This window comes from Gossypium arboreum, chromosome 11 (assembly GCF_025698485.1).
Source record: "Gossypium arboreum isolate Shixiya-1 chromosome 11, ASM2569848v2, whole genome shotgun sequence".
Lineage (NCBI taxonomy): Eukaryota > Viridiplantae > Streptophyta > Magnoliopsida > Malvales > Malvaceae > Gossypium > Gossypium arboreum.
Genome location: NC_069080.1, coordinates 108,031,362 through 108,056,794, shown reverse-complemented (window position 1 = coordinate 108,056,794; position 25,433 = coordinate 108,031,362). Strand labels below are relative to the sequence as shown.

Below are 25,433 nucleotides of genomic sequence, written 5' to 3'. Positions count from 1 at the left end.
AACCACATCACACACGGTCGTGTAACATGATCATGTAGCCCTATGGCCTAGACACATGGGCGTGCCCGAAGGCTGTGTGACGACATCTCACTTCGCGACAAACACGGGCGGGACACAATCCATACGGGCGTGTGAACCGGCTGTGCCACTTGAAAAATTAGATTATCTATCTTATTTTATTTTTCTTTTATTAATTTTTGAAGATTATTTTGTTTTTAAACATGGCTTATCTTTATGATTACTATCAAATTATTCCCCCAATTTTCCTTTTGTCTTTCAGAATCATGTTTGTCCTCCAGCTTTATTTCCAACAACTCGCTCTCGCTAATCAAGGAAATTCATTCATCACTTAGGAAGTTTCACTTCTCTCCCTAACTTATTTTTATACTCTTTTCTATATATCTATCTTTGTACATTGAGGATAATGTACATCTTAAGTGTGGGGGCAAGGGTATTCATTTCATTAGCAGAAAAATCCCTGAATGATTGCCTTGTTCTTTTGAAAAGCTCTCATATCATGTTTAGGATAAATTTTGATTGATTTATGATTTTTATTGATATATCTTGAATTAAAACATAGGCATATATGTATTGATTATTTAAACTTTAAGACATTTGAAGAATTAAAAACTTTTAGGTTGTTTCCCTAAGTTTAGGTATATTTTGAGTTGGAATTCACAAGTTTAAATATCAAAAAGCTATAATTTTTGTGAGATCTTGAGCCTTTAGAGCATCTATTATTTTTTTCATGCTCACTTTCATTATGAGTGCGTTAGTATTGAATTGTTATTCTAGAACTTGCTTGATTATGCATGTCAAGACCACACCATTTGATTTGATATGTCAAAATGATTAAGGCACTTAGGTTTAACCCACTCACTCCATAAAAGCTTACCTTCACAATTAACCCTTAGTGAACCCCCTTGAGACTAACAATCCATTCATTGATTTACCCTTGATATTAACCCATAACTTATTATTATTGAAATCCCCCAAATTAATTTGATCTCTTTTTTTGTCGAGATCTGAGTTGGAATAGTTGCTTAACTATGTTTTATTCTATTTTGTATTTATTTAACTTGTTCTAAAAAAAAACATGTTTACATATTAGTAACAGTGATCTTGTGAGCTAAAGAAGTTAAATTCCATATTATGAGAAAAAGCTTTGTTTTAAATTCCATATTATGAGAAAAAGCTTTGTTGTATACAATTGATGACTAGTCATTTTTTCTAGTTAGGCAATTTTTCAATTCGATCTCGATTCTAACCTTTTCTTTTAGCTTGTGACTACACCCCTTAACCAACCTTCGTTATAACCCTCTAAAGACCTTTTAATTGATGTTTCAACTCAATTTGTAGTGGTGGAGATTTGATTTTCATGCAAGCCTATGGTAATGACTTTTCATTATTGACTATTGAGTGCTTCATTTATTGTCCTTAAACACCTCGAGTGATTTGAGTGAATCTTTAGTGAGGATGTGAAACTCTGTGATATTCTGGATCAAAAGTAATTACTTAGATGAGGGGAGTCACCTATGTTTTCAGGATAAAATGCTCAACTTGGAATGTTTGAAACTTTGATGTTCTTTTAGTTGAATTCTCAATGTATGATTACCTGTGGATTATTTTGAGATATTTTCGATAGAGATTATAAATTGAGAAGAATTTATTTTGATTATGAGTTAAGGATTTTGCTTGAGGACAAGCAAATACTTAAGTGTGGGGGTATTTGATAAACCATAATTTATACATATTTCTATCCCATGCTTAGCATAGTTTATGGATGATTTTTCCTTAGATTTAGTCAATTCGATGCTCCTAATGCCTTAGTTTCATGTTTTATACTTAGGTGAGTATAGGAGAGTGAAAGGAATGAGAAACGGGCCAAAAACAGAGAAAATGAGCCAACATATGAAATCAACACGACTTGGACTTCCTTACACGGACATACCACACGGTTGTGTTAATTTGGTAGAATCGAAGCACGACTCACACGGGTAGAACACACGCCCGTGCCATTCTAACAGGCTTGAACACGGCCTGAAATAATCACACACGGGTGTGTCACATGGGCGTGTCCCTATCGAGCCCAAGTTGAGTCCAATTCAGAAAAGGCCAATTTTGAGGGCTTTTAGGCATTCCAAATCCTATAAATACACCCTAGAAGAGGAGAATAAGAGGAGGCACAGGGAGGAAGGAAGGAATTACTGGAAAAAAGCTGATTGATCCATCTCAGAAGCCTGATTCATCATCAAGACTAAAGATCTCCTTTCAATTTCCCTTCAGGAGTTTTGGGTTTTCTTTTTGTTTTGTATTCATTATTCTTCTGAGATGTTTTCATTTTTAGTTATGAACTAAATCCCCTAAATACCTAAGGGGAATGAAACCTAAGATGAATCTTGTTATTATTTTCTGAATTGTATGATAAATATTTAACTTGTTCTTAATTATGTGTTCTTAATTCTTGTTTTAATATCCCAGGATACTGATTCAAGATAAGCTCTTATTCAAAGGAGGAATAGACCCTCCATAAGAGTACATTTGTCATAACCCTCCATAAGAGTACATTTGTCATAATTAAGCGAAGTTGATTGCACGCCTAGAGATAGGGTGACAAGATTTTGCCAGATTAGGGTGAAACCTAATAAGAGGATCCATAGATCGAGTGAATGCAACCCTAGGGTGTTAATTAGAGAAAAGTATCAATTATTCAATCTAGGGATTAGATGTTATTAGTCTTGAATAGGGATAATAACATAACTTAGGGATCTCTAAGGAACAAGTTAAATGAATAAATCATCCGATTCGGAGTCAGAATAACAAGTGAAGTCTAGGTGGATTCTTCCTTAGGTATTGTCTTAATTCAATCGTTTTTCCCAAAAGTAATTCCCCAATTCTATTTTCTGTAAATTCTTAATTTAGATAATTAGTTAGTTAAAACAAAATCCTCTTATTCTTAGGCTAGATAATAAAAAGACAGTCATTACTAGTACTTTTTGTTCCTTTGGGTTCGACAATCTGGTCTTGCTAAAACTATACTACTGTTCGATAGGTACACTTGCCTACATTGTGATAATAATTAGTTTCAAGAATGATTAATTATAAATTTATAAAACTTATCACACAAAATCACACGATCACTGATCACATGGTCGTGTCCCCCCACACAGCCTACCACACGGGGGACCACACGCCCGTGTGACATCAATAGAATATTTTTTTGGCTTTCGCTGAATCCTGTTTTCTGTGTTTTTTGGTACACACCTCAATTCAATTTTCTACAAAAAAACTATTGAGCACTCCCGGGCCTAAAACCGAGATATCCAACATTAGTTTAACGGATTTACTAGCAAATTTGAATATCGAGATTGAATAGAGACTTGACTTACCACCACTGAAACACTATTCGTTAACAACGCTGGACCAAAAGATACGTAATTCACTACACAAAGCCTCCTCCTACGACATTATTTGCAGAAGAACACATTACTAGAATAATCGTTACAAAATCCTGACAGGAAAAGAGGAGAGGACTTACCAACTCGCGTAAAAGCAACCAAAGAAGCAGAGACAAGAGAAAGGAAAAAGGTTTTCAGAAAAATCAAAAAAGAAATAGAGGGAACTCAAAGAAATTTTGGCAGAGGAAAGGAAACAAGATAAGAATAGAAGAGAAGAAAAAAACGGCGTCAGAAGATTTTTGGGAGAAAGGAATCCGAAATTTACAAATGCCAAAATCAAAAATAGATTTCCCAATAACCCCCACTAGCCACAATCCCTAAATTTTCTCCTCTACTTTCCCCTACATTTCCACTACTCAGAAACCCAGTTCAGCACAACTCTAGCCGAAATTAAGAGCAAAAATATTATCCCTTGCCTACACAGAAGATCAAACACAATACCTCCATCACACCAACACTCCACTTATCCACTAGACCAGTAGGCCCATTCTGATATGTTTCTACAAATAATCAAATAAAAGCCTACTGAACAGAGATAGGGCTTTATTCATAAAAATACCAAAATTTAACCCAAATAAGACTTGAACTTGAGACCTCACACACACACTCAGAAAATTTAACCACTGAAGCAGACACACAGTTATGTCCTAAATAAATCGAACAAAAATAAATATTTTTGGTGGGGTTATAGAAATGTTAACAAAAGTGAATCATCAAAGTGTTGGGGTAAGTTTAGTAACTTTCAAAGGTAAGTTAAATTTTGTTAAAGTAATGTATAGTTGTAGAAATTTGTATGTGTGTAAGTATGTAATAATTAAATAAGTTTAAACATTATGCTATGATTCATTTACCTATTTACTCTTGTAGTGCTTACTAAGTCTTTACCGGCTTAACACGTTTATTTTAAAGCATAGGTACAGTTAGACATGAAGAGCAAGATTCGGGCTAGGAGACCTGTCATCTCATCACATCTTCAAGAGGCAACAAGTGTAGGTACTATATTTTGAGTTAAATGGCAAATACATAGATAGTCTAAACGCGTTCCCAAGTGTTAGGGACTAAAATGAAAACTCTTAAAACTTTATCTATTTTGGTATTTTAAATTGAAGTATTTTGGTTCTACATGAAATGAATTATTGATGATCATATGTATGCTTGCGTTTGTAATTTGATAATGTGATATGTAATGCCTTGATTTATTTAACTTTGTCTTTTGTGAATTCTGTCATAAATGAGTATCTACTTCAGTGACTAAGTGTTCTGATTGTGTGTTTGAGGTCTTAGGTTCAAGTTTCACTTTTGGAAATTTATGCTATTTTTGATCCTAGCCTTATCTTTTGTGGTTTGGCTTATATATTACTTTCGGTCAACTCATATCAGAATGAGCTTGTTGGTTCAAGTGATAAGGTGTTAGCTTGGCTTAAGGTCTTGTGTTCGAACCCTTGTGTAAGTGAAGGATGTTAATTTTTGCTTCTGTGAATGTCTGTCGGTTGAATAGTAGAAGTTGGATGGAGTTAGAATTCTGAGGTAGTTGTATGAGAGTAGTGGATCAGTTTTGGTGGGGTTGTTGGTTAGTGAAGGAAGTTGGGATATGGTTTTATTTTTATTTTTATTTATTTTTATTTTGTTTTCCTAAAATCTTTCTCCCCTTTCTAACATTCTTTTTCCCCTTTCTCTACAAAATTTCTTTTCTTTCTTGTTTTGATTCTATTCATGAATCATTCACTCAATCATTGCAACTTGGATTTTTTGGGTTCTTCAGTCGGTTTGGTAAGTAGAGTTTTGTTTATCTTTAGCGTTTAGAATTATGGGATGCTAGCCATGTTAATTTGTAGCCATTAATTATTGGGTTTTGCATTTAGGAGAAGGTTGTGAAGTAGAGGATTATGCTCCAATGGCCTAATTTGTGTGTGATTGTGTTTGTTGGTGGTAAGTTCATGTGCGTTGTTCGATTTAGTCTTGTTAAATTGTAAATTGATTGCTAAAATAGTCGTTGGAATGCTATTTCTTAGGTTTTAGAGGTATTGAGATATCTTTCACATTAAAAAATGAACCAGGTGTGTAACGAAAATGCGAGAAAAAGGTTATTGGCAAAGGCCAAAAATCTGGTCTGTTGATGCCACACTGGCGTGTGCCCGACTGTGTGGTAGGCCGTGTGCGACACACAACCCGACTGGGTGTGTTTAGCCGTGTGCGTGTGGGTCACATGGCCTAGTTCAATTTGGGCGTGTGGGCCATGAACCAGGCCGTGTAGGTCACGAGGGTAGAGCCAATTTGGGCGAGTGGGCCACACGGGCATGTGGGCCCAAAATTTAAAATTTTTCCCTAGGGTCGTATACGTCGTTCCGATTGACTGTGGGCCTTCTGTAGGGTCGGTATTGGTAAAAAAAAACCTTAAACTTGAGACATGTCACTTTGTTAGACTGAAAATAGTTTAAATAGTGTTTATATGAGATTTATGGGATATAGTATGTATGATTTGTTCTATCACGCTTATGCGTGTATAATGTCTGTTATGTATAAGCATGCATATTACCTGTTATTCTATTTATTTGTATCTGGGTATGGGGTGAGTTATGTATATATGGAGGAAGTATTCTGTGAGACGATATTTCGCCAATATAGTGGCAGCATGGCTGCGATTTATTCTGATAAGTGTCGTACGGGCACTATATGGTGTGTAGGGCTGGGTGGGTGTTTTATACCCTACGTGGTGTGATGGGATGGTCGAAGTTGGTGTGTAGAGGATAGGGGTAGGACTATGCATATATGATTCTATACGATTCTGTCGATAATCTAATTCTGTAAAGAAATTATATTTGTATTTGTTCTGCTCTACGATAAAATCTAAATTTATGTTTCCATTGAGTTACACACTTAGTTTTTAAAACTCACTTCCGTTTGTCTATTCTATTCAGGTAATCCTCAGGTAGAGGCAAGTCAGTGCGACAGAGGCTCAGTTGTGACCACTTGTTCGTAAACTGTATTTACTTAAAAATTTATTTGATTTTTTGGTTTTCTTTTGAGAGTTTTGTAATTTTGGGACTCTTTGGACTTTTTGGTTTTATTGTTTATTTTGGATTTGATTTAAGTTTCTTACGACGCTCAACAAAACAATTTACGGAAACAACGTTTTACGCAAACAAACGTTTTTGAGAACATAAACTCGGTTTTCAAAATATAACACCGTTAAACTTCCACTGTAAATTACCGTTAACTTGAAAGAGCAAACAAATAATGGTTTCATTAATCAGTATAACGACATATTCTTCAAAATAAAGAGGTACGATATTTTTAAAGGAAAAGACGAATTTCTAACTTTTCTTCGTAACAACTCCAAATTCGGTCATAACGTCTAGGCCAGGTTTGGGGTGTTACATAATAACTTGGTTGATTCAGAGTTGTTTAAAATTGCTTTAAGGCACTTTGAAATGGCTTTAAGAGTTGTAAAGAATCCAAAGCTTTACAGGGGATTTTTAGCAAAATTTACAACTGATTTTTATGAAAATTTACCTAATGTATTGATACCAAAGGTATAGGTATCAATACCTATGCTTTGAAACTTAAAACTTTCAAAATAGAAAATTTACCTAATGTATTGATACCAAAGGTATAGGTATCAATATTGCTATCGACACCTTCATCAAAATTTGAGTTTTTGGAGTTCCAGAATGTTATTTCAGTATCATTTTTGTGCAGTGGTATAGATATCTTTTAATACCTTTTGTTTAAGTAATAATATTTTGCCCTTGTTTTGAGTAAAAAATAAAATTTAAATCATTTCCAAATGCAATAGAACAACCATTAATTACCTCGAATGTTTATAATAATAAATGTTGGGTTAAATAAGTTAATACACTATGTTTAAATGCTTAAATCACTCAGTGCCTAGCCAAACCGCTTTGGCACCAAATGTAATAATCTTATACCGTGTCATTATGGTTGGACCAGGTATAGGGGTGTTACAGTTTGTCCCAGTGGATCTGCTCCATTAAGTGAATCCAAAAATGCATATTAAATATGAAAGACGTAATCTTGGATGTGGGCTTGATAAGTTGCTTTATAATGCTAAAAAAATATGGTTATAATAATTCTTCTCACCACCAAAAGTGAAAAATTGAAGATAATGTGAAGATTGTTAATAAGATTGATGTTGAAATTCATATTCATAGTTTCATACTATATTTCAATGTTTAATTGTTATGCATTTACAGTATGATCATGCACATTGCTTAATTTTTCAGATATATCTGCAAATAAAATTTTCATTTGTGCGCATTTTGTAAATTGATAAATTTTAATTATAATAATTTTATATGGCTTTGGTTTTGATTTTATTGTATTGAGACTAATATTTTATATTTGAATGCTTCAAAGATGGCATTCAAGAATTTTTATGTTTGATATTTATAACTACCTCCGGACTTATTAATTTGATGTTTTCTTGGATACAATACTATTATATATATATTTGCATGGTACTACCTAATTATCTAATTACTAAGAAGTATATAAGGTATGTTATTAAAACTGGTGTTAGATTTTTTCCATTATGTTATTATTATGATTGAATCATATTAGACCATCTCTATCAATAATAATGCAACAAGATGAAAATTTACATGGATATTTATTAGAAAGTTTGAAAACTTTTCATTTTTCAAGTGTAGCTTGTTCTCAAAGATAATGATTTATTAAAACCTCACTAGCAAAAGTTGAGATTGAATCTATTATATTTTTTAAAGATATATTGGCTCATTAATCCAACAAGTGAATTTTTTGATATTTTGGTATATTTACCTACAAGTTATCGCATGTGTGTTATCAACCTGCAACCTATCGTTTGCGAGATTGCTTGTTTAATGATTTGTTTAAAAACAAAACTTTCAGATTACACAATTTATGATAATTCTTGCTAATGTTGATGAATTTATTTTTAAGGCTTTTAATGATTATTGTAAGATATATTGTCGATGTGAGCAAGTATCACAAAGTCGAATGTTTATGTGTATAAAATGGTTTAGCAAAATTAATGATTCAATGCCTCTAGTTAGTAGCTAAACCATATCTTTTGAGACTAAAATTTTTTGTATATGTATAATGATATGATATTTTACATGAATCAACACTAGTAACATCAAGCAATAAGTTGTGGTAAATACTCCCTGTTACAATTAGCTTTTGATCAGAAGCCAAATACAACCCATTTTAAAATTTTTTAATGTTTGATATATGTTCAACTTGCTTCACCACAATGCACGAAATGGACAATTCAAATAATATTGAGAATATAAATTAATTATGAGTCTCATTGTATTGTTAGATATTTTGAATGAATTGAAAATTCAATTATGACATGAGTTTATTACTATTTTGATTTGACAGTTTTCCCAATATTAGGGGGGGGGGGAGAAATAACAGTTGGAGGGAAAATTACTTAAAATAAAATATCATTATTTAGATCCTCGTATAAAGTGATTTGGATTAGAAGTTCAAAAGACAATTCACTTTATTGCCTGTTAACTGCCAAATGCATTTATTAATCTGATAGGAATAACCAAATGTTATATAGCAACTGATGTTTTGAAGTCCCAATAACACAATCTGTTAGAATAAATGAAAGCAATGCATGCTTGAAGCATGATTGATTGTTTGGTTCTAGATATGAAAATTCTCGTACAAGAAAATAATAAATATAGATGATCATATAGTGGAGGCGAGTGCTTTTGAAGAGACCCAAGACGTAACAAATTATTAAAATTCTAGAAGAGATTTAAGTACTTGAAGATGGAAATAGCGAAAATAAAGAGATATTAATAAGCTATGTTAATATAAGAAGATATAGAACCATGGCAAATAGAAAGTTGTCGACAACAATTTTGCATACAATAATATTGTTGAGAAAATGAAAGAAAATGAGGATATTGGCTAAACCTATTGAGAAACATAGACATGAAGTAGATTGGCCAAAATGGAAAGGCACAATTCAAATAGAATTAAATTCGTAAAGTTTCTGGATTCGGAGTCCAAACTTCTAAACCTATAAAGCAAGTGAGTAGTACTGTGAAATCAAATAAGAAAAATGAAGTTTTTTTGCTAAGTCCTAGCAATGGTTATGAGAATATATAATATTCTTTTGTATTTGATGCAATAATATTTAGATATCTTTTTAGTTTAGTTGTTCATGAAATATTTGATATGTGACTAACCATGGTTGCTACAAATTCTTATATGAATCACTATATAATTGAAGTTTATATTAAAATCGTTGAAGGAGTTAAAAGCATATAAAAATTTTTGAAAAATTGTTCAATACCTTTATGTGAATATTTATTAAATTAATTTAAACATATGTATTTTTATAAAAGATCATTATCAAAATTTATTATGATTATTGATAAAATTTTTAAAGAAATCAAAATATATTTCCTCAAAGTTCTTCACTCATAACTTTCAAACTAAAGATAATTAATTCATATTGGTCTCTTTGATTTAATATTTCTTTTGTTTTTACTTTATTTTATTCTTTAGTTTATAAGATATATATATATATATATATATATATATATCAATTTTAGTATTTTAAAATTTTAAATATACATTAAAAATAATCCATGTCACAGTTTGTTATCCACATGTACCGCTACATAGTTTAAAATTTTGCCACATTTAATAATCAAAATAGTCAATTAGGGCTGTGAACCATTTCCTCGTTACTAAATATATTTCGACCTGGAATACCTACAAAATATTTTCTTGGCTACACTGAACTCTAATTTTCCCACAACCAATTTTTTTATCTTATCTTTCCGGCAATCTCATGATTCTGTATTAAAAAAAAATGAGTTTTTAATATAACAAAAACATTTCAGAAAAACTGACTATATGTATATCTCATACGTCTTAAATATTTATCCAAATTTAAGTGATATAATAATTACTATTTAAACTTTTAAGGGAAAAGAGATTGAAAATTAAGCATGAAAATGTAAACAAAATTGGGGGAAATCAAAGCTGGATGACGAAGACATCCTCAGGGATGAGCGACACAAAAATAAATTGCTTGTTATTGGTCTTGCTTGAAAAATTAGTTGATAGTTGATTGATGATTATAGTAATTGATTTGACCAACTGATTCTATTAATGGTTTATTTAAAAATATTTGGTAAAACTTAGTTGATAGCTGAAAGCTAATATGTGTAAAATGACAAATAAGAGCATATTACATTTTAATGTTAAATATTTATTTGTTTATAATACTTTAACATTTATTGAGTGAAATTATTGAAATAAAACACTATTACCAAAGAATTAAAATATCATTATGAAAATTAATTAGTGAATATTTTTGAAAATTTAAATAAACAAATTTCTTAAGTTTCTTATTTACAAATATTAACCTTGTGGAAATTGATAAATATTATTAGTGTATCAATATAATTGTAAACTATATTCCTAGTGATAATTATGTTATGTTCTTAGTATATAAATTAGTAATAATTATATTACGCTTTGAATAAATTTGTCAAGTAACATATTTCAATTAATATAAAGTTGCAAAGAAATTATTTTACACAAGTAAATTGAAAATATATTAAGAGTACATGTGCCAAAGAGTAATTTTTGAGCAAACATGTGACAAATGGAGAAATTTTTGCGCATGCATGGTCAGATATTGTCATTTCACATATCTCGTTCCCATTTAGCTGTGAAAAAAGTTGCCAATCCTTGCGTGTTTTTTGTTTTGAAGGTTTTAGCTTAATAAGTTATTATAAACATCCATTCACCAAATACTATAATTAGAAGGTTTGACTATCCAGTTTTCTATTTGTGTTCAAATTAGTTAAAAAATCATTGACTATACACATCCATAATGATTTTATAAAAAATTATTTTAATCAAATTTTCTTTTTTTTTTGCAAATTATTAATGGAATGTAATATTAACGAAATTTTTTGTTTATTATTAAAAAATCTATATGAGATGCTACATGTAGAAGAGAGTTAATAATAAGAAAAAATATTATTATAATATAATTAATTATTTAGAATCACTTTCAAAAATAAGTTTAAAGAAAAATGAAAAATTGTAGAAATTATTTTAATAAAGAAAAAAATAAAAATATAGATGTCCCACTTGTTAGTAAATTAAGTTGTTCATGTATTAGAACTTGTAGCATATATGATATATAAAAAGAAATGATACACTTTTACAGCAAAACATGAGAGAGATTCCAATTCTATTGTATATCTAGTCAATTTATAAGTAAAATAAACCCATTCAAAAAATAACAACAAAGATTAGAATAAAATAAAGGAGATGTTACATTGACATATTACAAAGGGGTGTTACAAAATTGATTGCACCGCATTATGCATAATCGACCTAGATTAAGGAATAGCCAACATCCTATTAATGCAACAAAGTGTATGTAGTTAAAGTTGTCAACACTTGCAAATAAACAATAGCAAACAACTAAAATGGTTCCTTTCCAGAATTCATCATATAAAATAATGAATAACAGCAATCCTTGAGCTACACCAATACCTATTTCAGTACTTCTTCCTAAACATAAAAATAAAAAATGAAGGGAATATCCAACATCCCACTATTGAAACACTAATTTTTGACACTCGACATACGATAAACATGGACACCATTAAAAGGAAAGAATTCCTGAAAGTATATTATGAATTGCATTTGTTAAAATAGTGGGGGCTAAATTAGATATTGATTCATCGAAGGACACTGCCAGAAACGCTAATAATACTTGAAGTGCAGTCCTAATATCATGGGGAAAAGTTTTGAGTAGAGCTAATGTTAGGAATAATGTTACGAGGAACACAAGATAGGTTGGAATATAGAAGAGAAGAAAAGCCGATGGATCCATGACTGATTTCCCTAGTACCATTGGTTCATATGATCCTTTGGACTTTGAGGTATTTTCACCTTGCCAAACACCACCAGGTGGGCTTAGAGTGGCTTGGTAGGTTGCAGTTAGAAGCAGTCCTAAAATTACTAGCAAGGCATTGCGGTCATCGGCTGATATGTTGTCCATATTTTGAAAAATTAGTAGTGATGCCTTTGTCACGTACTTGACAACTTGTTTCTCCAACTTACGTTTAAAGTTTGAAACTACTGAAATAAAGTAGCCTTGCAGAATAGCAATGTTTTCTCTGTTATTATGTTGTTGTGCAACACCCAGTGCTGTCAAACCAACTTGATTGGTAGCATGCTTATCAGCCTTGCAATTTAATAGTAGTTTAAGAACCTGTTCAATTGATAGTTTAGGATGTAAAAAGGCTAGAATCAATTAATCATGTCTCTGAAGTAAAAAAAAGAATCTATGTACTATTAATTACTATCGAAGCAGTTGAGTCGAACCATGGGTTGATTATGGATAACGGCTATGTGAAGTGCAGTGTTTCCATCTTTGTCTTTCTCCCAATAATAGTCTTTCCTCTTAAGCGTTCGAATTAGGAGTTGGAGAACGTCCAATCTATTGTTTTGGACTGCAATATGCAAAGCAGTGCGATTCTCAATTGTAACATCTTGGATACAATCAGGGAAGCTTCCAGAAATGTATCCAACCGACCAAGCTGGTTTCCAACGTTACATAAGTAGTGCAATGGAGTCTTACCTTTCTTTCCTCTGACAGGAACAAGATCTTTATCAATCTCCAAGAAGCGGAGTGCCATCTTTTTATGCCCTTTTCTAACTGCAATGTGAAGTGGGCTCAAACCTTGGTGGTTTAGCTTTCGAGCAAATGATGGCTTTAAGTTCATCATCTCCATTGCAAACTCAATGCACCCTTCTTCTGCAGCTATATGTAATGGAGTCTTGATAAACTCCACCTCATCAATACGCCTCAAAACATTTTCATTTCTTTGAATTACTCTATATAATTCGTTAACCTTTCCTGTACGAGCAGCCTTTCTTAAATTTTCATCCATGTCAGGGGGAGGATCACTGAACAATTGGAAGTAAGAAAATGAAAGGAAACAATCGCTGCTGACTGCTGTATGGTCTGTCAATTGCAGCCAACAAGGAAACAATAAAAGGATAGAAAAAGGCAGACGAATTATGTATATATTTCTGGGTTTCGCCTTTAGTAGAGGATTTTATTATAAAATTTTCATAGTGAATGTTTAAAGTTTAAACAAATGAAAGGCACTAGTGTCACGGACTTAGGATTCTTGCCTCACAATCCAATGCGGCCTTAGGCGATTTCTTACTCCAAAACGCCTAAGTCACTTAACTTCCACAAAAGAAGGATTCAATGAATTCTTCCCAAAACACAACTCAGCGAAGGCAACTCGAGGCCAAACAATATGAAAGAAGAACGAGACAAGAACAAGCCAAAGAAAATAAGAACTCAGAGAGAGAGAGATTTGAGTGAATGCTCTCAAGATTTCTTATTTCTCAAAACTCAAGTGATTTACAATGAGGAAGAGGTCTCTTATTTATAGTTGAGCCTCTCCACATCCAACAGTACAAAATCAAGTATATCAATGGCTAAGATTAAAGGCCACCTACCACCAAATCTTTAAGAATATAAAATAATATCTTAAAAGATCATGTTTCCATATTTGTCTAACTTGTAGATGGGCCTTTAATCTCTTCAAGCAAAGAAGCCGGTCCGATTGGGCCAAATGACCTTATTAAAAGCGATAAATCGTACAAGTCCGTCATGGTTGCAAGTTTCCTTCGCAACCCATGACATTCTCCCCACTTGTTCTAGCGACGCCTCGTCGCGTCCCCTCGTGGAACGGGCTATCTTCTCTTGAAATTGCCACAATGCCTCAAGAGTTCCCAACTTGCTTCTTCGTCGGTAGTCCTTTCCATCGTACCAAGTATTCATGTCGTGGCCGATGATACCTTTGTCTCACCACCGATCCGCCTCAATGTTTTCAACTTCTCGATCATAAGAGACTTTTACCCCATTGGTGCTCGTTCGACTTGCCTCGATTTGGATCCTCTTGATCCCTATGGTATGGCTTGAGCATACTTACATGGAACACCGGGTGGAGCTTCAACTTTGGGGGCAACTCAAGTTTGTAGGCCACCTTGCCTACCCTCTTCAAGACTTTAAACGGCCCTCATACCTTCGCTTTGACCCCTTGTGCAAACCCGTATATCGCAACATCAAGTGTAGTTTGGCAAGGACCGAGTCCCCACCAAGCGCACATCCTTCGATTCGATCGGCCCACTTCTTGTTGCGCTTACTTGCTTTGTGTAAACAAGCCCTAGCCAAGTCATTCTTTTCTTGCCAATCCTTCGCAAATCGATACGCAGCAGGATTTGGCCCTGTATAATGGGTCGCAACAGCGTTGGGTGTGAGTGGCTGTTGGCCCGTCACTATCTCGAACGGACTTTGGTTCGTTGCCCCACTTCGTTGCAAGTTGTATGAAAATTGGGCAACATCTAACAACTTGGGCCAATCCCTTTGCGTGGCACTCACATAGTGTCGAAGATAGGTCTCCAACAATGCATTCACTCGTTCAGTTTGCCCATCAGTTTGTGGATGCATGCTTGTGGAGAAGTTCAAGTCTGAGCCCATTGACTTGAATAGCTCATCCAAAATCGCCGTAAATCTCCCATCTCGATCATCGATGATGAGCGGTGGTACTCCCCAATATTTTACCACATGTCTAAGAAATAAACGAGTGCCTCCTCAAGATGGCACTCCTTGGTAGCGAGGAATAAATGTCGCATACTTTGAAAACCTGTCTACCACAACAAGAATACTTGCAAATCCGTCAGACTTAGGCAAACCCACAATAAAATCCATGGATACACTCTCCCACGGCCTTTCTGGAATGGGCAAGGGTTGTAGCAAGCCGGCGGGACTCTTTAACTCAACCTTGTCTTGTTGGCACACTAGACAAGTCTTCACATAGGTCTCCACATCCTCACCCATGTGAGGCCAATAGTATCGATCCTCCAAAAGGGCTAAGGTACGGTGCATTCCTGGATGGCCCGCCCATCGTGAGTCATGGCATTCTTTCAGGACTTCCTTGCGCAATTTCCCATAATGAGGCACATAGAGGCGGTGCCCATGGGTGTATAGTAATTCCCCATCAAGCCAAAATCTCCTTGTTCTCCCCTCCTTAGCCAGCTCAATCAAGTTTTTGGCTGTGGGGTCATGGGACAACCCTTCTTGAATGCGTTCCAATAGGGACCCGTCGGGTTGGTGATGGCATGAATTCCATCTTTCGACTAAGTGCATCAGCCACCATGTTGGCACTTCCTGGCTTGTATTCCATTGTGAAATCAAACTCCGCTAGAAAAACCTGCCAACGAGCCTGTTTGGGAGACAACTTTTTCTGGGTTAGAAAATAACTGTTGGCAACATTATCGGTAAGGACCACGAACCTAGAACCAAGTAAGTAATGCCTCCATGTGCGCAAGCAATGTACCACGGCGGTCATTTCCTTCTCTTGGACTGTATATCTCCGCTCTGTCTCATTAAGCTTTCGACTTTCGAAAGCAATGGGATGACCTTCTTGCATCAGTACTCCCCCAATGGCATAATCTCGACGATCATGCGTACTTCATAAGGTTTGAATAATCTGGTAATGCAAGTACGGGCTCACTTGTCATTACTTGTTTCAATTGATTGAAGGCCCTCTCACACTGTGGGTTCCAATCCCATACCTTACCCTTTTTCAACATATCCGTCAAGGGTGCGGTAATTCTAGAGTAGCCTTCGATAAAGCGTCTATAGTAGTTTGTCAACCCAAGAAAAGATCTCAACTCTGTCACCTTGGTTGGAGCCTCCCATTCGGTAATGGCTCGAACCTTGTTTTCATCCATCCGGATCATGCCACCTCCCACAATATGGCCTAAAATGGCACCTCTCGTTGAGCAAAAGTACATTTCTCCTCTTTGACGAACAACTCATTTTCCTCAAAGTTTGGAACACCTCCTCAAATGTTCCACATGTTCATCGAGTGATTTCCTGTACACCACAATATCGTCAAGGTAAACAACCACGAAACGATCAAGGAAAGGTTGAAGTACCTTATTCATCAAGGTGCAGAATGTAGCTGGGGCATTCGTGAGTCCGAATGGCATCACTAAAAACTCATATGAGCCATACCGTGTCACACAAGCTGTCTTCGGCTCGTCTCCTTTGGCTATCCGAACTTGATGGTACCCCGATCTCAAGTCTAACTTGGAAAACCATCTCGCACTACCAAGCTGGTCGAACAAGTCTGCAATGAGGGGAATAGGGTACCTATTCCTCACAGTGATCTTGTTTAAGGCCGATAATCAATACACATCCGTAATGACCCATCATGTTTCTTTTGAAATAGCACTTAGGCGCCATACGGAGATTTAGATGGCCTAATAAATCCCGCATCTAAAAGCTCCTTTAACTGTTTACGTAATTCCTCCAATTCCGGTGGGGACATACGGTATGGGGCCCTAGCTGGCGGCACCATATTGGACACCAATTCGATCTTATGATCCACCTCCCTCTTGGGTGGCAAATTCTTTGGCAACTTTGTAGGCATCACGTCTCGAAAGGATTGTAATACTTGGCCCACTTCCTTAGGGATCTCACCCACGGTCTTGCCGGTTTCCTCAATCTTCAAGGTGGCTAAGTAGGAGACTTCATCTCTACGTACTCCCTTAGCAAATTGGATTGCAGACAATGTTTTCTCTTCCAGGCTCCCCTTTCTTGTCAATCTCACCATACATTGATGGTTCGAATCCGAAATCACCATGAAATTACCAGAAGGAAAGATCATCGCATTAACTTGATCAAGAAAACTCAATCCAACTACAAAATCATAGTCATCAAGTGGTATTACCTTGATGGGTGCCGTACCAGTCCAATCGCCGAATTGAAGTTTTACTCCCTTTGCAACCCCCTTGATTGGAACACTTTCCGAATTTACCGTCTTAATTCGACCCGGCTCATTTTCAATCTTGAGGCCAAGTTTATGCGCAGCCCCTTCGGACATGAATAAATCAGACGCACCTGTGTCGACAAGTGCATTCAACTTTTTGCCAGCTACCATGATTTTTGCAAACATCAGCCCATGACACATCTTGTCTTCAACACCCCCTAGTATTGAACCAAGATTGTTATCCTCCTCATCGGACTCCACTTTTGATTCCACAGCGGAGAGCGCCGCCTTCTTTGGACAATCCTTAATCATGTGTGGTCCATCACAATGAAAGCACCTTATAGGCCCACTCTTTCTTTTATCCCAAGGCTTCTTGCCGTCGTCATTTCTAGGGGGCCTTTCTTTGTCTCCCCCACTATTCCCCCTTGGCTGGGACTTGGGCTTAAAAGACTCATGCCTGTCTTTCTTCCCACCAAATTCAGCCAACGATTCTGCTCTGAGACATGGCCTTGGTAAGTTCTTGAACTCCCGGCGTTGCAACTCTTGCTTCGCCCATGGTTTCAACCCATCCATGAAGGAAAAGAATGCCTCTTTCTCACCCATATCGAAATTTGAAGCATGAGTTCGCTAAACTCCTGCACATACTCCCTCACAGTGCCTTGTTGCGAAAGCCGTCGCAACTTTGCTCGAGCTTCCTCCTCGGCATACTCAGGGTAAAACTGCGCTTTAAACTCATATTGAAACTCCTTCCAAGTTCCAATTTCTGTCCCACCGCGTCTCACATCGGTGGACCCACGACGCCACCACAATAAGGCAATGTCAAGAAGATACATAGCAGATAATTACCTTAGTAGCATCATCAAGAATGCCCTTGGCACGAAAGTATTGTTCGACTCCCCACAGAAATTGTCCACTTCTCTTGCGGACCTTGTTCCTTAAACTCCTTTGGCTTGGGAACATCTACGCTAGGCTTGGGTGTGACAAAGACCAACCCTCCATTGCCCAAAGCACCTTGTAGATTGTGAGTTCACCCTTGAGCTCCGCAATCTCCTCTTTCAAGGCCGTCAACATAGCCTCCATGGCATCGTCTTATCAACCATCATAGTCTCGATGGCATCATCCCTACTCGTCATCTTCTCAATGTTGTCCAATACATATTCTTTGAGTTGCTCTTGCATAGATCGCAACCCATCATGGACTTTATCATCGATATCATCAACCCTCTCCTTGACATCCCCATGGATGCTTCAAGAGTGACAACTCGATCTTCCAAAGCCGACAGTATGTCCCTTGAACGGCTAGCTTTCCTAGCCCTCCCACGAGTCTCCATTCCATCAATATTCTCGGTAGCTTCTTTCGACATCGCCCAGCGGTGCCTCCGAATGCTAGCTCGATACCAATCATCACGGACTTAGGATTCTTGCCTCACAATCCGCGGCCTTAGGCGTTCTTACTCCAAAACGCCTAAGTCAGCCTAACTTCCACAAAAGAAGGATTCAACAGAATTCTTCCCAAAACACAACTCAAGCGAAGGCAACTCGAGGCCAAACAATATGAAAGAAGAACGAGACAAGAACAAGCCAAAGAAAATAAGAACTCAAGAGAGAGAGAGAGATTTGAGTGAATGCTCTCAAGATTTCTTATTTCTCAAAACTCAAGTGATTTACAATGAGGGAAGAGGTCTCTTATTTATAGTTGAGCCTCTCCACATCCAACGGTACAAAATCAAGTATATCAATGGCTAAGATTAAAGGCCACCTACCACCAAATCTTTAAGAATATAAAATAATATCTTAAAAGATCATGTTTCCATATTTGTCTAACTTGTAGATGGGCCTTTAATCTCTTCAAGCAGCAGGCCGGTCTGATTGGGCCAAATGACCTTATTAAAAAGCGATAAATCGTACAAGTCCGTCATGGTTGCAAGTTTCCCTTCGCAACCCATGACACTAGTGCGAACAGAAAGCCACTTTGAAAAGAAAAGAGCGATGCTGTTGTCTTTCTTTTATGAGAATTATCGGGAAACATTTTTCTTTTTGAAAAGCTTGGAAATAGCTTGAAGGTTCCACCATGTCAAAAGAATTTTATCATTTAGAGTTGGGAAGCTTTTCTTGTTTTTCTTTTTGAAGAATTCATTGGAAAGCTTTTTCCTTTTGAAGGATGGTTGGAAAGCTTTATTATAAATTTAGTTTGAAGTATCAATTTGTAAAGCTTTAGCCACTTATCCATCAACGATTGTTAACCTCAGCTCGTAAAAAAATATTAATGACTCATTATTATATAACATTAATCTCTAAAAAATTCGCTGCAAAAGCTAAATGACTATTATTATATAAAATCGAGGTATTCTTCCTATGACACGTATCTAAATACACTTTTTTTATAAAAATTATATAAACAATTGGTAATTTTTAATTTTAGTCATTCATTCAATATCTATACCTTAATTGTTTATATAATTTGGTATTTCAATTTTATAATACTATATTTAGTCTAAATACATTATTATTATTAAAATATTGACATGAATTTTATAAATTGTTAGTATAATTAAAATTCTCTTATAATTGTTATTTTTGTTAATTATTAAGTGAATTATTTTTAAATTTCAATAAGTTAAATTTAATGAAATAATTTGATAGTATTAATAGTTTTTTTTAATCCAAAAAATAGAAGACTAAATTTAAAAAAATAAATAAAAGTGCGAGGAATTTGAAGTTTGTGAAAGAATTTGACTAGCGACCTCATTCATTGTCTCCATGTCGAATGGCAGATGAAGAGTTATCGAGGACGGGCTTAAGGGAGAAGATGGACAGTTCAGGTGTACATATATCTGAAATGGGTAGAGCAACCAAACAAGAAGGAAATGGGTCCGCATCAACATCGGAATCGGAATCGGAATCTGAATTGGAGTAGTGGAACCGGCGCAGGTAAGTCGAGAAGGGCTTTCTATTAATGGTGAAAGAGTCAATTCATTAAATGCGTTGTTTTGGGAAAGAAAAGGTGGAGGCGGATATGCTCAAATTAGTGGGGAATATAGACAATCTCTAGACGTGGCTGAGCTAGTAAATTAAATGTTGATTTAGAGTGTGTTGAACTAGACAAGGGACTAGTGTCACGGACTTAGAGTTTTCCCAAGCAATTCGTGCGGCCTTAAGCGTTCCTCCGCTCAAAAAAGCCTAAGTCAGCCTATCTCGCAACAATTGAGGATTCAATGGAACTCCTCTCAAGAACGCACGAAGAACAACAAAAGAACGAAGTAAGAACGATCTCAAAAGATGAACAAAAGCCATAGAAAAATAAGAACACTTGAGAGAAAAGTTTGAGTGAATGTTCTCAAAATTCTATTAATCACTGGATGAATACAATAAGGGGGAGAGGCCTCTATTTATAGTTGAGCCTTCCCAATATCAATGGTACAGATCGAAATACATCAATGGCTAAGATCTAAATCTATCAAGATATCAAATCTCTAAGATTACAGAATCGTATCTTTTAAAGATTACATTAAAATCTAGGATCGCATATCTTTGAAGATCCCCTTTCATATTTGCCAAGCATATCTTTGAAGATTACTTTCCATATTTGCCAAGCTCCGGAGATGGGCTTTCAATCTCTCCAAGTACTGGACCAATCTGATTGGGCCAAATGACCTCCCTCAAAAGCGATAAATCGCACAAGTCAGTCATGGTTGCAACTTTCCCTTCGCAACCAATGACATTCTCCCCCACTTGTTCTAGCGACGCCCTCGTCGCGTCCCCCTCATGGAACTGGGCTATCTTCTCTTGGAATTGCCACAATGCCTCGGCAAGTTCCCAACTTGCTTCGCTATCAGGTAATCCTTTCCATCATACCAAGTATTCATGTCGTGGCCGATGATACCTTCGTCTCACCACACGATCTGCCTCAATGTTTTCAACTTATCGGTCATAAGAGACCTTTACCCCCATTGGTGCTCGTTCTGACTTGCCTCGATTTGGATCCTCTTGATCCCCATGGTATGGCTTGAGCATACTTACATGGAACACTGGGTGGAGCTTCAACTTTGCTGGCAACTCAAGTTTGTAGGCCACCTTGCCTACCCTCTTCAAGACTTTAAACGGCCCCCCATACCTTCGCACAAGCCCCTTGTGCAAACCCGTATATCGCAACATGAGGTGTAGTTTGGCAAGGACTGAGTCCCCCACCTGAAACTGCACATCCCTTCGATTCTGATCGGCCCACTTCTTGTTGCGCTTACTTGCGTTGTGTAAGCAAGCCTTAGCCAAGTCATTCTTTTCTTGCCAATCCTTCGCAAATCGATACGCAGTAGGGTTTGGTCCTGTATAATGGGTTGCAACAACGTTGGGTGTAAGTGGCTGTTGGCCCGTCACTGTCTCAAACGGACTTTGGTTCGTTGCCCCACTTCGCTGCAAGTTGTATGAAAATTGGGCAACATCCAACAACTTGGGCCAATCCCTTTGCGTGGCACTCACATAGTGTCGAAGATATGTCTCCAACAATGCATTCACTCGTTCAGTTTGCCCATCAGTTTGTGGATGCATGCTTGTGGAGAAGTTCAAGTCCGAGCCCATTGACTTGAACAGCTCTGCCCAAAATCGGCCCGTAAATCTCTCATCTCGATCACTGATAATAGACAGTGGCACTCCCCAATATTTTACCATGTGTCTAAGAAATAAGCGAGCTGCCTCCTCAGCATAGCACTCCTTGGTAGCAGGAATAAATGTCGCATGCTTTGAAAACCTGTCTACCACAACAAGAATACTTGCAAATTCGTCAGACTTAGGCAAACCCACAATAAAATCCATGGATACACTCTCCTATGGCCTTTCCAGAATGGGCAAGGGTTGTAGCAAGCCGGCGGGACTCTTTAACTCAACCTTGTCTTCTTGGCATACTAGACAAGTCTTCACATAGATCTCCACATCTTCACCCATGTGAGGCCAATAGTATCGATCCTCCAAAAGGGCCAAGGTACGGTGTATTCCCGGATGGCTTGCCCATCGTGAGTCATGGCATTTTTTCATGACTTCCTTGCGCACTTTCCCATAATGAGGCACATAGAGGCGGTGCCCATGAGTGTATATTAATTCCCCATCAAGCCAAAATCTTCTCGTTTTCCCCTCATTGGCCAGCTCAACTAAGCTTTTGGCTGTGGGGTCATGGGACAACCCTTCTCGAATACATTCCAATAGGGACCGGTTGGGTTGACTAATGGCCACGAATTCCATCTTTCGGCTAAGTGCATCAGCCACCATGTTGGCACTTCCTGGTTTGTATTCCATTGTGAAATCGAACTCCACTAGAAAAACCTGCCAACGAGCCTGTTTGGGAGACAACTTTTTCTGGGTTAGAAAATAACTGTTAGTAACATTATCGGTAAGGACCACGAACCTGGAACCTAGTAAGTAATGCCTCCATGTGTACAAGCAATGCACCACAGCGGTCATTTCCTTCTCTTGGACCGTATATCTCCGCTCCATCTCATTAAGCTTTCGACTCTCGAAAGTAATGGGATGACCCTCTTGCATCAATACTCCTCCAATGGCATAATCTGACGCTTCTGTGCGTACTTCATAAGGCTTCGAGTAATCCGGTAAGGCAAGTACGGGCTCACTTATCATTACTTGTTTCAATTGATTGAAGGCCCTCTCACACTGTGGGTTCCAATCCCATACCTTACCCTTTTTCAACATGTCTGTCAAGGGTGCGGTAATTCTAGAGTAGCCTTCGATAAAGCGTCTATAGTAGTTTGCCAACCCAAGGAAAGATCTCAACTCTTTCAGCTTGGTTGGAGCCTCCCACTTGCCAATGGCCCGGACCTTGCTTTCATCCATCCGGATCTTGCCACCTCCCACAATGTGGCCTAGGAATGGCATCTCTCGTTGAGCAAAGGTGCATTTCTCCTCTTTGACGAACAACTCATTTTCCCTTAAAGTTTGGAATACCTCCCTCAAATGTTCCACATGTTCATTGAGTGATTTACTGTACACCACAATATCGTCAAGGTAAACAACCACGAAATGATCAAGGAAAGGTTGAAGTACCTTATTCATCAAGGTGCAGAACATAGCTGGGACATTCGTGAGTCCAAATGGCATCACCAAAAACTCATACGAGCCATACCGCGTCACACAATCTGTCTTTGGCTTGTCTCCTAAGGCTATTCGAACTTGATGATACCCCGATCTCAAGTCCAACTTGGTAAACCATCTCGCACTACCAAGCTGGTGGAACAAGTCTGCAATGAGGGGAATAGGGTACCTATTCCTCACGGTGATCTTGTTTAGGGCCCGATAATCAAGACACATCCGTAATGACCCATCATGTTTCTTTTGAAATAGCACCGGTGCACCATACGGAGATTTAGATGGCCTAATGAATCCCGCATCTAAAAGCTCCTTTAATTGTTTCCGTAATTCCTCCAATTCCGGTGGGGACATACGATATGGGGCCCTAGCTGGTGGCACCATGTTGGACACCAATTCGATCCTATGATCCACCTCCCTCTTAGGTGGAAAATTCTTTGGCAACTTTGCAGGCATCACATCTCGAAAGGATTGTAATACTTGGCCCACTTCCTTAGGGATCTCACTCACGGTCTTACCGGTTTCCTCAATCTTCAAAGTGGCTAAGTAGGAGACTTCATCTCTACGTACTCCCTTAGCAAATTGGATTGCAGACAATGTTTTCCCTTCCAGGCTCCCATTTCTTGTCAATCTCACCATACATTGATGGTTCGAACCTGAAATCACCATGAAATTACCGGAAGGAAAAATCGTCACATTCACCTGATCAAGAAAACTCAATCCAACTACAAAATCATAGTCATCAGGTGGTATTACCTTGATGGATGCCGTACCGGTCCAATCGCCAAATTGGAGTTTTACTCCCTTTGCAACCCCCTTGATTGGAACACTTTCCAAATTCACCGTCTTAATCCAACCTGGCTCATTTTCAATCTTGAGCCCAAGTTTATGTGCAGCCCCTTCGGACATGAATAAATCAGACGCACCTGTGTCGACAAGTGCCTTCAACTTTTTGCCAGCTACCATGATGTCTGCAAATATCAACCCATGACTCATCTTGTCTTCAACACCCCCTAGTATTGAACCAAGATTGTTATCCTCCACATCGGACTCTGCTTTTGCTTCCACAGCGGAGAGTGCCGCCTTCTTTGGACAGTCCTTAATCATGTGTGGTCCATCACAATGAAAGCACCTTATAGGCCCACTCTTCCTTTTGTCCCAAGGCTTCTTACCGTTGTCATTTCTAAGGGGCCTTTCTTTGTCTCCCCCACTGTTTCCCTTTGGCTAGGACTTGGGCTTAAAAGACTCAGGCCTGTCTTTTTTCCCACCAAATTCAGCCAACGATTCTGCTACAGACATGGCCTTGGTAAGTTCTTGGACTCCTCGGCGTTGCAACTCTTGCTTCGCTCATGGTTTCAACTCATCCATGAAGGAAAAGAATGCCTCTTTCTCACCCATATCAGAAATTTGAAGCATGAGTTCACTAAACTCCTGCACATACTCCCTCACAGTGCCTTGTTGCGAAAGTCGATGCAACTTTGCTCGAGCTTCATCCTCGGCATACTCAGGGTAAAATTGTGCTTTGAACTCGTATTGAAACTCCTTCCAAGTTCCAATTTCTGTCCCACCACGTCTCACATCGGTGGACCTACGACGCCACCACAATAAGGCAATGTCAGTGAGATACATAGCAGCAGTAATTACATTAGTGGCATCATCAGTAATGCCTTTGGCACGAAAGTATTGCTCGACTCCCCACAGGAAATTTTCCACTTCTCTTGCGGACCTTATTCCCTTAAACTCCTTTGGCTTGGGAACATCCACGCTGGGCTTGGGTGTGACAGCAGCCAACCCTCCATTGCCCAAAGCAGCCTTGTAGATTGTGAGTTCACCCTTGAGCTCCGCAATCTCCTCTTTCAAGGTCGTCAACATATCCTCTATGGCATCAGTCTTACCAACCATCATAGTCTCGATGGCATCATCCCTACTCGTCATCTTCACAATGTTATCCAACACATACTCTTTGAGTTGCTCTTGCATAGACTGCAACCCATCATTGACTTTATCATCGATATCATCAACCCTCT

General features: G+C 37.4%; 1 protein-coding gene across 1 annotated transcript; it reads right to left on the bottom strand.

Annotated features, from left to right (window-relative positions):
* Nucleotides 1-12,193: 12,193 nt before the first annotated feature.
* On the bottom strand, nt 12,194-14,150 carry LOC108472093 (ankyrin repeat-containing protein BDA1-like). Its single transcript, XM_053021345.1, has 5 exons — nt 14,057-14,150; nt 13,099-13,485; nt 12,843-13,057; nt 12,367-12,729; nt 12,194-12,241 (listed from the first exon to the last, which is right to left on the bottom strand). Exons 1-5 carry the CDS (start codon nt 14,148-14,150, stop codon nt 12,194-12,196), a joined length of 1,107 nt encoding a protein of 368 aa, XP_052877305.1.
* Nucleotides 14,151-25,433: the final 11,283 nt, after the last annotated feature.

Excerpts from the sequence above, each read along its gene's own strand:
- LOC108472093 (XM_053021345.1), bottom strand. The coding sequence starts at position 14,150 with ATGACGGACTTGTACGATTTATCGCTTTTAATAAGGTCATTTGGCCCA. Across the intron at positions 13,486-14,056 it reads GATTAAAGGCCCATCTACAA|ACCATACAGCAGTCAGCAGC; the intron begins GTTAGACAAATA and ends TGCAATTGACAG. Across the intron at positions 13,058-13,098 it reads TCCTGTCAGAGGAAAGAAAG|CTTGGTCGGTTGGATACATT; the intron begins GTAAGACTCCAT and ends GTTGGAAACCAG.